General features: G+C 42.7%; 2 protein-coding genes across 3 annotated transcripts in view; one reads left to right on the top strand and one right to left on the bottom strand.

Annotated features, from left to right (window-relative positions):
- Positions 1–190: 190 nt before the first annotated feature.
- Positions 191–7,180, bottom strand: anapc4 (anaphase promoting complex subunit 4). The gene is made up of 28 exons (XM_070960627.1): positions 6,906–7,180; positions 6,198–6,313; positions 6,005–6,110; positions 5,780–5,912; positions 5,618–5,692; positions 5,505–5,531; positions 5,362–5,406; positions 5,177–5,261; positions 4,358–4,465; positions 4,108–4,278; positions 3,966–4,030; positions 3,783–3,825; positions 3,572–3,648; positions 3,383–3,483; positions 3,248–3,299; positions 3,055–3,110; positions 2,892–2,938; positions 2,738–2,794; positions 2,592–2,648; positions 2,412–2,505; positions 2,184–2,281; positions 1,827–1,888; positions 1,686–1,724; positions 1,505–1,606; positions 1,345–1,422; positions 1,065–1,232; positions 768–891; positions 191–546 (listed from the first exon to the last, which is right to left on the bottom strand). The coding sequence occupies exons 2-28, from the start codon at positions 6,303–6,305 to the stop codon at positions 313–315; spliced, it is 2,412 nt and encodes an 803-aa protein (XP_070816728.1). The 5' UTR covers positions 6,306–6,313; positions 6,906–7,180; the 3' UTR covers positions 191–312.
- Positions 7,181–9,452: 2,272 nt separating this feature from the next.
- The window catches only part of palld (palladin, cytoskeletal associated protein), a 50,609-nt gene continuing 45,353 nt past the window's right edge, over positions 9,453–14,708 (top strand). For both annotated transcript variants that reach the window (XM_070960540.1, XM_070960539.1), the window contains exons 1-2: positions 9,453–9,602; positions 11,096–12,091. In XM_070960540.1, coding sequence (XP_070816641.1) covers positions 9,601–9,602; positions 11,096–12,091 — 998 coding nt within the window. In that variant the 5' untranslated portion in view covers positions 9,453–9,600. The remainder of the gene's footprint in view (positions 9,603–11,095; positions 12,092–14,708) is intronic.

The following is a 14,708-nucleotide window of genomic DNA, read 5'->3' as shown; positions in this document are numbered from 1 at the left end:
CGCGTTTAGTCCCAAAAATCGTATTTACACATGTACGATTTATATAACCTAATTATTATTTGAATATGAATGAATTTACCAGACTATTCAGCTCTTTATTTTCAGTTCTAAATATATTAATTGACCCACAAGAACACAGGGGTGTTCCAATTAGTCTCTACAGCAAAATATAAAATGAAAATCAGTTATTCAAACAAAAAAACTGTTTATTTTCATATCCAAATATTTCAGAATTAGAATAAACAAATATTGCAACAAGCAAAAGATGGAGCCAAGTCTTTTATTTAAGTAGCTTGTTTCTGCGTCTCAGTCTTAAGGGAGCTCCAGGGCTTCCTCCGACTCCAGATGCTCCTCAGTTTTCTGAAACACTGCTCCGCTTCGCTCTCCAGCTTCAGCCTCCACACTCTCCTCTCCCTGCCCCTGGCTGGTCATAGAAGCCTCCAGTCCATCCTGGTCAGCGCTGGCGTTCTGCGACTCGGCTCCCTCATCGTCTTCATCTTCTACATCCATCTCAAAAACGCGGATGTGCCTCAGATTGGCACTTAGCTGCCAGGAAAGAAACAGTTAAGGTTAGGAAACAGGCCAGTTACATTCATTCACTGGCATGCCCCCGCTAGCAGAGAAATGTGAGAACACCGCAAATAGGTCATCTGATCATATTGATCCAAATACAGAAATACTGCAGTATAGCTCATTCACACATAATATCCCAAACTAAAATCCCCATACACTTATTGGAATGAGTTCAAGATATAAATTTAACATACCACACAGGCCACTTTGCGGATTCCATTAACAGCAACAAACTGGGCCTTCATACTTTCCAGTTCACGCCACTGATTCCCCAACACCAGCTCCTGGCACGGGATGGCACCGCTCTGCTGGTCCAACCTGACAACATGGATGACATATGCAGCATCTTACCTCATCTTTGTCTTTAGACAACGGCCTAAATTTAACTACTGTGAGACAGTTTCAAACCATTTTAAACGACTCACTCATTTCTAATATTTATCTTCTTTGTACTGATGGAGAATCAAACTGTATTTCTAAAACACACACACCTCAGGTTAGGGTTCCAGCTGAATTCAGTCTCACAGCTCAGGGTGGAAGCAAGAGGAACCTGAGCCAGGACGCGTCTTCTGTTCTCTTCTTCTGATCCTTGCAAGACCACAGTTAGCGTTTCATCGTCATAGAACCGAGCATCCAGGCAGCTGTATACATAATTAGGCCTGAAAAAGAAAAACAGTCATGGTGGAAACACCTTCAGTGTCTGAGGGATTACTTTACATTTATGTCCATTTCACAAAATGAAGTGGTAGGAGTGACAAGAGGGGCACTAACTGGGCTGCAGCATTATCATCATCTGCACTGTCGAGATGGTGGCTGAGGTCAATGGACATGACGCTGTTGGGGATTTGTCTGTGCGGGCAAAAAATACATTCGGTTAGAAACGCATTAAACACACAAAGAAACTCACACAAACGCCCACAATCACACACACCTGTTTGGGTCTGTTCCTTTGCGTAATAGGTAGAGCTTGCAGGGTGAAATCTCTGGCATGCAGAACAAAACGTGGTGCATTTTGGCTTTCTTGTCATTCCACCTGTCGGTCAACAAAGAAATATCATGAATACAATCCCGTCTTACCGAACAGACCATTGTGATGTTTGTGCTTTACGTACAAAGATGGAAGTTCAAAAAGTCGTGGAGTGTTTTCAGAGCTGGAAAGACAAGGGACATGAAGAAATAAATGCAACTTTAATCACATTAATTCAGTGATATTTCAAATACTACACAATGTTAACAGAGACATAAGATCATACCTCTCAGGCACAGTGTACAGGGGCAAAAAGACGGCCTGTTTTACAGACTTCCCAATCACTTCCTGCATACACATAAACAATAAATGAACAACATGACAGAATAAGTAACAATAAGTTTATCAAAACACAAAAGTTTGTTTGAAAAACATATTCACATATATTACCAAAACATGAATGTAGCCAAAAAGCTGTATTGTGGCTACAGTATGTACATAATGCTGCAGGAGGGCTTTTGATCAACACACAGAGGGGACATATGATATTGTTGAATCTTCCAAAACTTTGAGGATCCCTAACATTTGCAACTAAAAGCTTAAATCAGGCAGGCGAAAAAGAGGAAGAGCAGACAGAACTCACTGCAGGTTTCTGTAAGCACTGCTCGATCACACTCTCCATCATCCTCTTAATGAAGTGCAAAGACTTTTGGGGATATGAAGGAAACAGCAAAGGGCTCTCTAGAGAAACCAGTCAAACATTTATCTGTCAGTTATGCCAGTGGTATCTGAAGTAAAACTGCCAGCAGTACAAAAATGTGTCATAAAACTAATAATTATCATTAACAACTGAAGTCAAGATCATCATCACCCTTCAGGTTCGCGCTCTCCTGTAAGAACTTGAGCCACTGGTTTCCCTTTGTGTTGGGTGGAGACACAAGGTCCTCATCCTCATCCTTCAGGTACTGCAAATATAAGAGAAACCAAAGTGTTGTTACTCAGCAGCCCCATTCAAAAACACAAGAAAGCTTCGCAACGCAAAACCACTTGCCTGACCGACTCGTTCTACGTTGAAGTACTTCCCTTTACGATCAAAGAGTTCTTCATTCTGTCGAAGCAAAGAGCAGTTTGTAAACAGCTACCAATATGTAGAGCAGTTTATTGGCTGGCATCAGAGTGCCATTATGCTGATCTTACCTCACTGAAATGCTCAGACAGGAAGTCAGCGACAAAGGCAATGTCCTTCTGAGTCATCTGAGGGATTCAGCAAACATGTTCAAATCATAAGATGATTTCAGGAACACTTAAAAAAAAAAAAATCACAAAACTCTCTTCATCTTTGATAACTCACCTTGTTGAGTTCTGGCGGTACATGTTCCTCACACATTCGTAGCATAGCTGCATGGAAACAAACCAGTTTGGGCATGAAAACATCATTAAAACTTTATACTCGGGATCTTAAAAACAACTGCATGTCAAATGGCAGGAATGTAATTTATGATTTGTATTCTTACCCACATACAACCACCGAAAAAAGGCCTTAAAGTTCTTCATACTCTTGTCAATCACCCTAAATGACAAAATAAATTGATTCTAAGCAAAGCAGGGACCTAAGGAAACAGCAGCAGATACACAATGTGCACAGAAATGACATGAGCATTGCTAATGATACAAGAAGCTAATTAATTTGAAAATGTTTTAACTCACTGCAGAAGTTCATTGGCCTTCAGAGAGAATGACCCCACAGCTGTAATAGCACCTAAAAACATAAGACATGTAAATGCTTATGATTAAAATCTGATTTGTTTTTTTACTGGTCATGCAGGCACGGGGGCTTGGTACCTTCAATAGCTGCTGAATCCAGACCGAGGGGCTCGAACTTCTGCTTCCACAGGGACATGCCTTTCACCTCACTGAGGTGATACAACAGAGCCTCAGAGCCACTGCAGCCAAAGAAAGGAAGAGATGGATTTTAACTGAGAGCTCTCAGGCGGCAGGCAGTGATGACGAGACGCGAAAGGTTGGAAATACCTCTGCAGGTGGCTGATCACCAGCTTCTGGATGCTGGAGTAAGAGGACTCAATGGACTGGCCCAGCTTCTTCAGGCCCTGTGATGAAAACAGAATATCCAGACAACAACCAAACAAGATGTGGTTTTCACTCACAGGAAATCTCGTCTGAACTGCAAACAAATTCAAGTTCGAGCACTACGAGGAGCATCTGCACCACCTCTTACTCTCACCTTGACGGTCAGCTGGTTCATGAGAAGAGCCTGTAGTTCAGGGCTGCATGAAAGCAAAGAGCCACTGGTAAGAAACATTTGATGAACTTGCCAAAGATATTTTGTCACCATCTACAGGACACTGCAAGCATTGCAACATGATAACCAGCAAATACTCACAGTACAAATTTCTTCTTTTCTCACCTTGATTGCCCCCAGAGCAAAAGCTCCAGAAACTCATCCTGAACTTGAGTGCTCGTATTCTTTTCCTACAAAGAGGGGAAATAAGACACTTGTTGATGTCTCTCATTTTAGCCAATTCATACTACAAACCACAACTGCTGACCTGAACAAACTTGGTGAGTCGAAGATCCATCTGCATGAGGATGTCCTCCCAGGCTTCGCACATGCATGTGAGCGAGAGGTGCAGATACTGCAGCAGTGTGGAGATGTGGGTAAACTTGCGCGCCATCCTCGTCACCTCAGGCAGGCAGTCTGACAACAGGCCAGTGTCTAACTGGAAGACAAGGATGGTTGTTAAAATAAGCAAATAAGTTTACAAGAACTGGAAAATGATGCCAAGCCATCCGTCTCACCTGAATGTAGCAGATCTCTGGGTTGTTGTCAGCAGACCTGACTTCAGTGATGACAGACAAAGACTTGAGATCACTGGACAGACTCAGGCTGCGACAGGTTCCTGATACCTGTGGAGTTTCATTAAATGAAAAGAACAAAACAAAAAGAGCTGAATCGCTAAATGCATTTTATTCAGATGTCAGTTTTGGAAGCTTAATGTTGGATTTTTTTGGGTCAATATTCAAGATCGACATTCAAGACCGACATGGCCAAAATCTATCACAGTATTTGTAATCTTATACCTTGGTAATGGTATATATCATGATACAATGGTTCTGTAAATTCAATTAAGAAATGGTTTAAAATAATACCATAATTCATCACATTTGATTTATTTTCTTCTTTAATTATGAACTTCCATCATACAAATCCTGCTCTGTATTTACACTTTCACTCTCCTCCTCCATGTTTTCTTGTCTCTCTTTTTCAGGGGCAGACGGCAAACCAGCTTAAAGAAGGTGCTGCCACCAACTGTCACCCTCACATCACATGAGAACAAGGTAAGCAGTCTTGCTGCCCGAATCATGTTACCTTGCGAGGCAGCTGGATTTATGAGCTCGTTTTAGACTTGCAAGATTACACAGGAATCAAACCCTGATTTGCTACAAAGCCTGCCCTGAATATACAGAGAAACGAATGGATAGTTCCCATGGTGGAAACAGTATGGCCAAATCTCATATCGCCCAGCCCCTCATTTTTTCAGCGACCAATAAGTTGATTAATGAAATCTTTTTTCAGATGTAAAGGACAGCTCTTACAAATGAACGAAAGAGCCTTACCCCTGTTAGAGTGGCAATCTTGTACATCCCGTAGGCATAAAGCTCCACAAAACCAGCATCTCCTCCAAGAACAAGTACGTTCAGCCTGCACAGAAACAAAATGGGGTGATGAAATAATTCCCAGTCCAACTAAAAAAAAAAGAATACAGCATTAAAAAGACTCAGACGCAAGGGCCTGAATTTACCTGACTTCTCCCAGGAGATTCATGATCTCATCAGACTTTTCCTCACTATAAACACAGACAGATAAACACATGTGACTGCTGTCACAAGGAAAACATACATATGATATTGAACTAGTGAGTTATGAAATTAAATACTGCCCCACCTGAAGATCTTTGATGTTGTGCTATAGCTGTGGAAAAACAACAGTTTAAGCAAAGTTTATTCAATCGACCCATGCTGGTTTCTAATCTGATGCACAGTGAATGCTGGCGGTACCTCTTGGGGAGTGTTGGTAACTTGGGAAGAAAAAGTTTGGATTCGTCTTCTGAGTTGTAGAAGGAGCTGAGGGCACTGAAACACATCAAAAACATTCACATTATTCTACAAAAATCAGATGTCCTTTGTGCCACTGGTTTGATCCCTGAGCCCCACGCACACCTGCTCTCCTCTGTCACCTCCATCCAATGCATGCAGGTCACAGGGTTCTGCATTGGAAAGACGTGGAGGATCTCTGCTTTCTCAACACCACACAGGACCACCTGCTTGGTGTCTCTAAGGCTGAAGGCCAGTACTGGGGAGTAGAGAGAGAAGACCAGTATTACAGCTTCACATTTCCATCAACCAGCAGAAGAAATAACAAACATGTACACAGTCATTCCTTACTTTTGCCATCAGGTCGCCAGGAAAGTGCGGTGATCTCCTTCCCAGTATACTCACTGGGTGGTAAGCTCCAAACACGCTGGAAACTAGCCAAGCGGTGTAGCAACAACTGTGGACACATGCCAGCCAGAAAATTACAAAACCATAAGAGATACCAAGACATGTGTCAGGATAGATAAATGGTTTGTAAGCCGACCTCTCCAGTTGTGTTGGCCAGAGCAATGAGATCCCTTTTGGGGGACCATGCCATACACAGGACAGGGTTAGGAAGCTGCTTCTCCCCCACTTGCCGGAAGGCAGGCATGTTGTAGGCTGGAAAATAAGAATACATAAATAACAGCAATTAATCTGGCGACTACACCTCCGCATTTTGAGAAATGCACAAATGCGAGCATGTAATCCTGTTATCAGAGCTCGAGGAGGAGAGGACAGCTGAGTTTATTTCTTTACAGTAGAGCTGGACGACAGGAAAATTAATCAGCAGCCATTTTCATTTGTTTTCTAGCAAAAATGACTATTTCCTTTGAACTGAATGATTGTAAACTGGCCTTTAATGGGAGTCTGGGCTGCTGTAACGTTACAAAACAATACATCTGAAGATGCCACCTTTGCATCTGTACAACAGCTGTAACCGGCATGTAAATGTAAAACAAAAGGTTAGCTGCTGGAAAGCTAAACTAACACTCTGTAAATGTAAAACAAAAGGTTAGCTGCTGGAAAGCTAAACTAACACTCTGTAAATGTAAAACAAAAAGTTAGCTGCTGGAAAGCTAAACTAACACTCTGTAAATGTAAAACAAAAGGTGTGCAGTAGGTGGGTAGAGTTAGCGCTAGCCACCACCTGTACTGCGCAGTGCAGGAAAGCTAAACTGACACTCTGTGCTCGTTAGGGTTAGGGTCTTACCGTTAAGAGTTGACAGATCAGAGCCGTCAGTTCCAATGTTAGCTATTATGCTAGCAGGTTTGTTAGCGAGCCGACGAAGCTAACGTAAAGACAACTTCATGGCCGACTTCACCGTGCTGAACATCACAGGCAGCGCCGTGAAACACGAAAGCATCAAACACACTCAACTCTGTCGTGAGAAACACTAGATTTGAATTTTCTTCATGGTGTTTTCACAACTACGCGGACAGCGCCATATTTTCCGTATAGCCAATCATCCTGCAGGAACGGGAACCGTAAGAGGACAAACTTTGCTGAGAGGGAAAACGCAATTAGCGTGCAAGTGAGACCGTGAGATGGTAAGTAAATAGGCAGTTTTGGAGCAATTAGACTCTTTAAGTAAGTAGTAAGTTTAACCTGAGCAGTTTTAATCAGAGACATAACCTAGAACACCTGTGAGGGTCTGTGGGGCCTTTTAACTGCATCATATTTAATACTTTGATCTTAGTTTAGTTTTAATTTTGTCTCAGTTTAGTTTCATTCAGAGAACCTTGAATCAGTCTTCAAGGTTTGTTATACAGGGACGGTCTGATATCTCTAACCTCTGCAAGTCACACTGAAGCTGTGGAGGGATCAAACTGTAAAAACTGTTTTTTAGTGACTAAGCCTTGTAAAAGAAGTTGATGTTTCAATAAAAGTTGACTAATTGTTGACTCTGTGAGTGAGCTGGAAAATGTTTGAAAGGCTTCAAACTTGTCTGAAGAGCTGAAAAATGATTTATTTGCCAGACTATCACTGATATCACATTTACAGAAGCACCAGCTGCACATCTGTGTTTACTGGCAAATAATATGGACTATCGGATTTTCTTTTCAAGTATATTCTACCTGTTGTGTGTGCCTGACTATGCTCGCACTGCAGGCCTAATATGAGAAGAAAGAGTCTGAGTTTCTGCGTCTTATTTATAGAGATGCTGTGTGTAGGTGACATGTAAATATAATCTGTGATGCAAGGAATAGTGTCGTGGTGAATACTTTTCAGTGTACAGTATAAACTATTATTACATAGATCACATCACGGAGTCTCACGCTCATAGAAGTCACCACAATGCAGTTATTTTTAAATGATACCTTAGTATCACTTATTACTAATTGGGGCACGGTGACGAGTGAGTAGAATTGTAGAAGACGGCTGATTGGCTGGTGTGTGTGAAGTAGATAGTTATTACAGTGGAAATTCCTTCCAAACTTATCACTGGCACTTAACTGTAATCAGTAGATTGATGAAGAACCAGAATAGGTCTGAGCACAAAATGTGATAGTGGCCCAGAAATAGACCAAGTGAGGCTGCATGGTCCTCAACTGTCTGATATCCCTCTAAACCGCTGTTTTGAAGGATGGTGGTCTGGTACACCAAATAAAACAATTCTGTGTCTCACTGAATGCTATACATCTCTGACTTATTTGACTCTTAACATACTTCATGTGAGCAGCATTGACTTTGACAAAACCACCAAAGCCCTGGTCTTTGCTAAATCGTCCCCTAACGCACCCATAAGTGAGACAGATATGTGGGTGGTCTGCGGTCAATGGGTCAACTCAGCTGGACACAGTGGCAACACTGACAAGCTGCTGTCACTTCACTGTGTCATATTAGACGTCTTTAATAACCCAGCAAGCGTGTGACGGACAACCTTGATTCCAAAAAAGCTGGAACGCTGTAAAACTGAAATAAAAACAGAATAAAATCATTTGCAAACAAACTTTGTTTACTGGTCAGCCCATGTAGTAATCTCCTTTATCTAATCATGTGTTCACAAAGAAGTGAACCTCACTCCATCCTCGCTTGTGAACGACTGAGCCTTTCCAGGATGCCCCTTTCATACCCAATCATGATGCTCTCACCTGTTAACAAGCAACCTGTTTATCTGTGGACTGTTCCAAACAGGTGTTTTTGGAGCGTTCCACATCTTTCCCCGTTTTTAGTTACTTGTGTGCCAACTTATTTGAAACACATGGAATTAAGAATAAGAATATATTTACAAAAATCAATGAAGCTGATGAGGAGAAACATTAAATATATCAACTTTGTGCCGTTTTCAGTTGAGTTTATGTCCAAAAGGATTAGCAGGTTATCACTTCCTGTTTTATTTATGTTTTACATCCCAACTTCTTTGGAATTGGGATTGTATTCAGCAGGACATTTAATATCTCTTCATTATCCAGACCTTTAGTTTAAAGAGAGGCCAGTGCACATTGAGAGCCTCTGAACATTACATGAACCCAGACTGTACAAGCTTATTAATAGTGCATGTTGTGGGTTTATGGTGTTAAATGTTACAACAGGATGCACTGTTATTTTTCCATGTTTGATTAACAAATACTGGTTGTGTAAAAATGTCACCACTACCTTCTGTTCCCCTGGACTACCATAACACTCTCCCTTCTTGCCAGTATTCTGGCTGTGAAACCTGAGCCGGGGCCAAATATAGCCCCATACAGTGAGCAGCTAGAGGCCGGGACAGATGGGACAGCAGGCCACTGCAGAGGCAGTACGCAATTGGACCCTGAACCTGAGAGATCCTGCTGACTGTCTGACCAATAAGGCTGCTCTTCTGGAAAGAGAAGCTTCTTTTTGGCTCATTCTTACTTAATAAACACGACAAACCTGGAACCACAAAACCGGGAGGAAGCGTTTGGATACATCGCCCACTTTAATGTAAGTTTTGCTCCGATTTTGTTGATTTTCTCAGCAACGTTTTATGGTTTGGCTGTTGAGTGTTCATCGAGAAAATGAATTAAATCATTCAGTATAACAGTGTAGGTGTTGACACCGTAGTGGCTATACATAGTACCAGTCATATTTAAGCACTGCATGGACAGTATCCTCTCTGACATGTTCTTTTAAGGACATTTAGGGTCTTTCTTATTTTAAACTGTGTTATATATGTCAAATGCTGTGAAAATATCAAAATGCTTGAGTTAAGAAGGCTTATTAATTTTAGGAAAGAATAGGTGCTAGTGGAAACTTTGACAGCGCTGAGAGTTCTTACTGTTCTGTCAATCAGTCTCAACCTTTGAAATTTTCCACATTCATATTTAATAAGCCCTGCGCCGTTGTTATTGTTCTCTTCAGATAATAGTATGTTTGAGAGACATAGTCCTGGCTTGTCCATTTAATGCTTTAACCCAGTGCCTGAGTGCATGTTCATGCGTGTCCAGTCGCACAGTACCTGTGTGTTAGAAGGTGCTGGTTTCAAGGACCTCTTTTCTAAACTCAGGGTGGGTGAGTTTGTGCTGCTGCTGTGAAACATAGCCCAGGAGATTAAAAATAACAACAGCTGGTCTTCAGGACGCCATGAGGCTCTGAGTGTCACACTGCGTCATGCATGTATCAGCACCAGCAGCTTCACAACACACCACACATCCAGAGTCGGTCCACGTCTCCAGAGATCAGAGCAGGGGAGACGTGCCTGTGACCCACCTGACATCAGAGTCAGAAAGTGAGACTAGTTCATTATGTGTAAACTAGCATGTAAGGATGCATCAGGTGATAGAAATGCACAGCACATGCACATTTATATTTGGATTGTTATTAAAATTTATGGTGCATACTTTCGTATATATGTATGTATGTATAGCTAAAGTATTAGTATTAACATCCAAGCTGAAATGATCAGTTGACTAATTGATAGTCAGTTGATTGACAAAAATATCACACTTATCAAGCATTTTGATCTCATTTCCGCTTTCCTCCAGTATCACTCCAAAAGAAGCAGACAGAATAAGAACTCAGGTCTCTTTAATTTCATCAGTCTGCAATTTTACAGACAGAATCATTAACTTCTTTCTCAAAAAAAAAAAAAAGTTTCCTAGCTTTACCCTTCCTTTAATGTGAAGTACAACATATGTGAAGTGAATACACCAAAGAACGGAGTGATGGGCTAAAATGTGCCCCTAGAAACAGAGTGAGGAAGAAATGCCAGTCATGTTCTCCATGACCTCAGTTAAGGCTTTGCTAATACCCACCATCTGTGTCCAGACAACACTGGCCTGAGTCATCCTGCCAGCTATGGCTGCGACAGCAAACGAGCCAGTATTGTGTTGTCTATATTTTAAGCTTGACTACTCTTGTTTGTCATTTTCCCTTTAAGTGTCTACAGTGTGGATGTGTGTAATTTGCTGCTTAATGACAGTCGATGTGTATTTCAGGATGCAGGACGGGAGTTGGAATCAGCCACTCCCCATCTCTCAGCTGCTGAAGGACCCGGCAGGAGGCAGGACTTTGGAGGGTGATGGGGGGGTCTTTTCTGAAGCATCCTCTGATGGAGAACTCTACCTGGACTCAGTGACAGAGCTGGATTCTGGAGATGCAGACTTTGCAGATCTTACTGCCTTCTTGAGTGCAGAGGAGATCCACCGTAGCCTGGACCTGGCCCGGGAGGCCTTTGGTGACCAATTTGAATTTGAAGATCCAGGCCCTTCTAATCCTACATCCCAGGAGCAGGCTCTCCAAAATGTCCCCTCACTTCCTGTGCCCCCCAAGACTACTGAAAACCTCACCACAAGCCCAAACCTGCAGCACCAGACCAAAGACCTTTGCCCAGATGACAGTGCAGCAGTTGAAGCCTCTTGCAGCCAGAACACCCCCCTCAGCAAACCCATACAAGCGTCCAGCGAGGCTCCGTCCTCTACTGAGAAGGTTGTCCGCCACAAACCCATCCAGCCAGTCTATAAGCAGGATAAACCCCGGCTGGTTCATGAAGGCCTGGAGCTGAACGATCGGGCAGGCTCAGCCACAGAGTTCTGTAGCCGGGCTGCCACGTTCATCGAGGAGCTGTCGTCCATCTTCAAAGGTTCTGCTCACTTGGAGCAGCAGGCGGAGGAGGACTCCTCTTCTCCTGATAGTGGTTACCTGTCTCCGAGGAGTCGGCGACCTGCCCCTCAAGGCTCAGTTTCTGCTCCTTCTCTGCCCCCCAACCAAGAGGAGACACAGTACAGCCAGCCGGCCACCAGCCAGGAGCCTCAGCCCGGAGGCTCGGTGGGAGTGGCAGCTTCTGCAAGGTATCAAAACTCTGGAGCTCCAACCGCACATGGGCCGCTGTCTATCCCTTGCTTCCTCCAGAAGCTGAAGAGTCAGGAGGTGGCAGAAGGAAGCCCCATCCGTCTAGAGTGCAGAGTCAGAGGAAACCCTCTGCCGCTTGTCAGGTAAGGTTTGATGCTGGTTGGCAAAAAGATATCACCACAGCGTCCGTTAAGTAGCCATATTTGGATTTGGATCAATGTTTGAGTGAGAGTCCTGGTATTCTTCTCTCTGATGCTGAAAACAATAAACACTTCAAGTTGGTCATTATAAAGAAGCTGGTGCTGACATTGGCGAGCCAAGTAATTCCCAAATCTTGATTAAAGGGTCAGTCCACCCAAACTACCCAAATATTTAATAAAATTCTGACTTAGCCCAAGTGGTTTCTAGCCAAACAGATTCTTTTGGGTTTGAGATATCTGTGAGATTTCTTCACTACAGCGGAGGTGAATGGAAATTAAGGAGCCGGTTTGTAGGATTTAGTGCCATCTAGTGGTAAAACAAAATACGCTCTCTGGTGCCAGCATTTGGTTTGTCCGCTCTGGGCCTGCTGTAGGTATAAAAAGCTCATTGTAATCTAACACAGCAATACTTATTTTCAGGTGATTGTACAATAATGAAAACATAATTCTGAATTTGCTTCCCCATTTCTACCATTTTCGGCCCACAGTTCTCCCTAAATGTGGTCCTTTAATTTCTATTCCAATGGATAATCCAGTTTTCTTTGGAAATATTTCTCTGATTGAAAGCACTTCCAATGAAAACTGTGACCTCTGTGCATTATTTGGAGTAATTTAGGGGGGCCTTTTTTCAGTTGTTGTTTTTAAAAAGGAAGAAGTTAAACACTTCCTTGTCATAAACAGGCCGGGTAACATTACTGGAAACCTTCAGAGCTCCTACATATTGAATGAACACAACTGGAGAATGCACTGACCTGCAGTATATGAACAGACCGTTGTATCACAGTGTTACTGATGTTGACCAGACCGAGCGTCAGGATTCAGCCTTGCTGGCCTGGCCATTAGAGATAAGGTGTGCGAAATGGGAGGTGGCCAGGAGGTGAGAGCCGCTCATGTGTTGACAAGCAGAGCACCTGGTTTTGGGTTTGGGGGGACTTCCAGTCCGTGTAAGCACATTTTGTCCGTCAGTACCTGTGCCAGATGAAGCAGGGGCTCTGTCTAATTTATGCCTGGATGGACTGTTTGAGAGGACAGAGCCCCCTGCCCCTGGTTATTTGCACCAGTTCAAACTAAAAATACACTCCTCTCTTGTTTCCAGATATGTCAACCTCACAGCTCAGTCAACACGCTTGTTGTTCGCTGTTGAGACATACCTGTACTAATTAAAGTTGTAATCTGTTTGAATGTGATGATTTCAGGGCTGATAGTTTGGCTTTTTCTGGCTGAACTTCAGTGATCTTGGACCATACTGTCCATATTCATCACTTTTAAGATGTTAAATCCTGATTATCAGAACAGCCTCCTTTGAATTTCTGCTTAGTTTCTGTATATTTTGGATCCACTTGTTGCAGCACTTCAATTCAATCATTCTGTTTTTTGAAATAAATGTGCCATGAAAGGCCGCACTCTTACATAAAATTGGAGTTTGGATTTTTTTGTAATTTATGCACACTTGACCGCACGTCACCCTGGCATGTTTGGCATTTTTTGAGAACTCACAATCTCACCTAGAGTTCAAACTTCTTTGGGTTTAATCAGTCCTCGTCTTGTCCAAATAGTGGATCCTCCGAAGGATCCTGCAAGAGTTAAAGAGGTTCACTGTGGTGAAGTTTCGAGCAGGCAATGTGTTTTTAGGTGTTTGTGTAATCAGAAGGCATAAAGTTAGCAGCCCAGAACGTGTATCTCCCCAGCAGGCCGTGAGGGGCCTCTTCTGCCGCTGTATAAATAGTCTTCAGGCCAACAGGAGCCAGGCACAGGAATGCAGGCAATGCAATGACAAGGCATTTTCAGTCACCAGGCTCCACGTCTCCTGACACCTTCTTGGGGAATATGAAGGTAGACTGCAGCATGTTTAACCACAGAGAAACAGGAGAGACGCTGCAGCCATGCTGATGTTACATAGCAGAGAAAATGAATTGAAAGATGAAAGAGGTAATGCAGAAAAGTGAAATTGTTAAGTCGTTTTTTTCACCCTGTGACTTCATAATCGGAGTGCAGTTTACAAGTTAACTAAAAAAAGTGAATCCAGCTGTTGTCACAGAATGAGCTGGAAGGATTTTATCAGAGTGCAGACTGTTTGATAGATTGTGTGTTTGGCTGCTGTGCCAGCTCTATTAATGACATGCACTCAGCATTGTCTGTACCGGCACTTCCTGTGCTGGCTGCTGATGGTGGACACTAGATGGCAGCAAATTATATATTATTCAAAACAATACAGAGCACGTTGGAAGCAGTTTCTTGTGCGCATTTAAAAGGTATCCACATAGTGATATGAAGAGGTGCACTGCAAAAAGGGTTTATCATTTCTATCTGTACTGCAGCTGAATGAGTGTTATCCCCGCTGCGTGTGGCACCCACCACAAACACCTGCACAAAATGCAAAATACCCAAACTTTCTTCATGTTTGTTTAAACTCAAACATCTCACATTGATTTGTCTGAATCTTTTCCCTGCAGAGCTTCTTGCTAAAATACCAGCAAGCAGCAAAATAAAGCAGCATGTCGTCATGAATCACTGTATGTTGTGCATGTGTGTGTGCAGAGGTGTGTCTCAGCTTTCTTGT

Source organism: Chaetodon trifascialis, chromosome 4 (genome assembly GCF_039877785.1).
Source record: "Chaetodon trifascialis isolate fChaTrf1 chromosome 4, fChaTrf1.hap1, whole genome shotgun sequence".
NCBI classification, from domain to species: domain Eukaryota; kingdom Metazoa; phylum Chordata; class Actinopteri; order Chaetodontiformes; family Chaetodontidae; genus Chaetodon; species Chaetodon trifascialis.
Note: the sequence above shows the minus strand (reverse complement) of the source record. Positions and strands in the feature narration are given on the sequence as shown.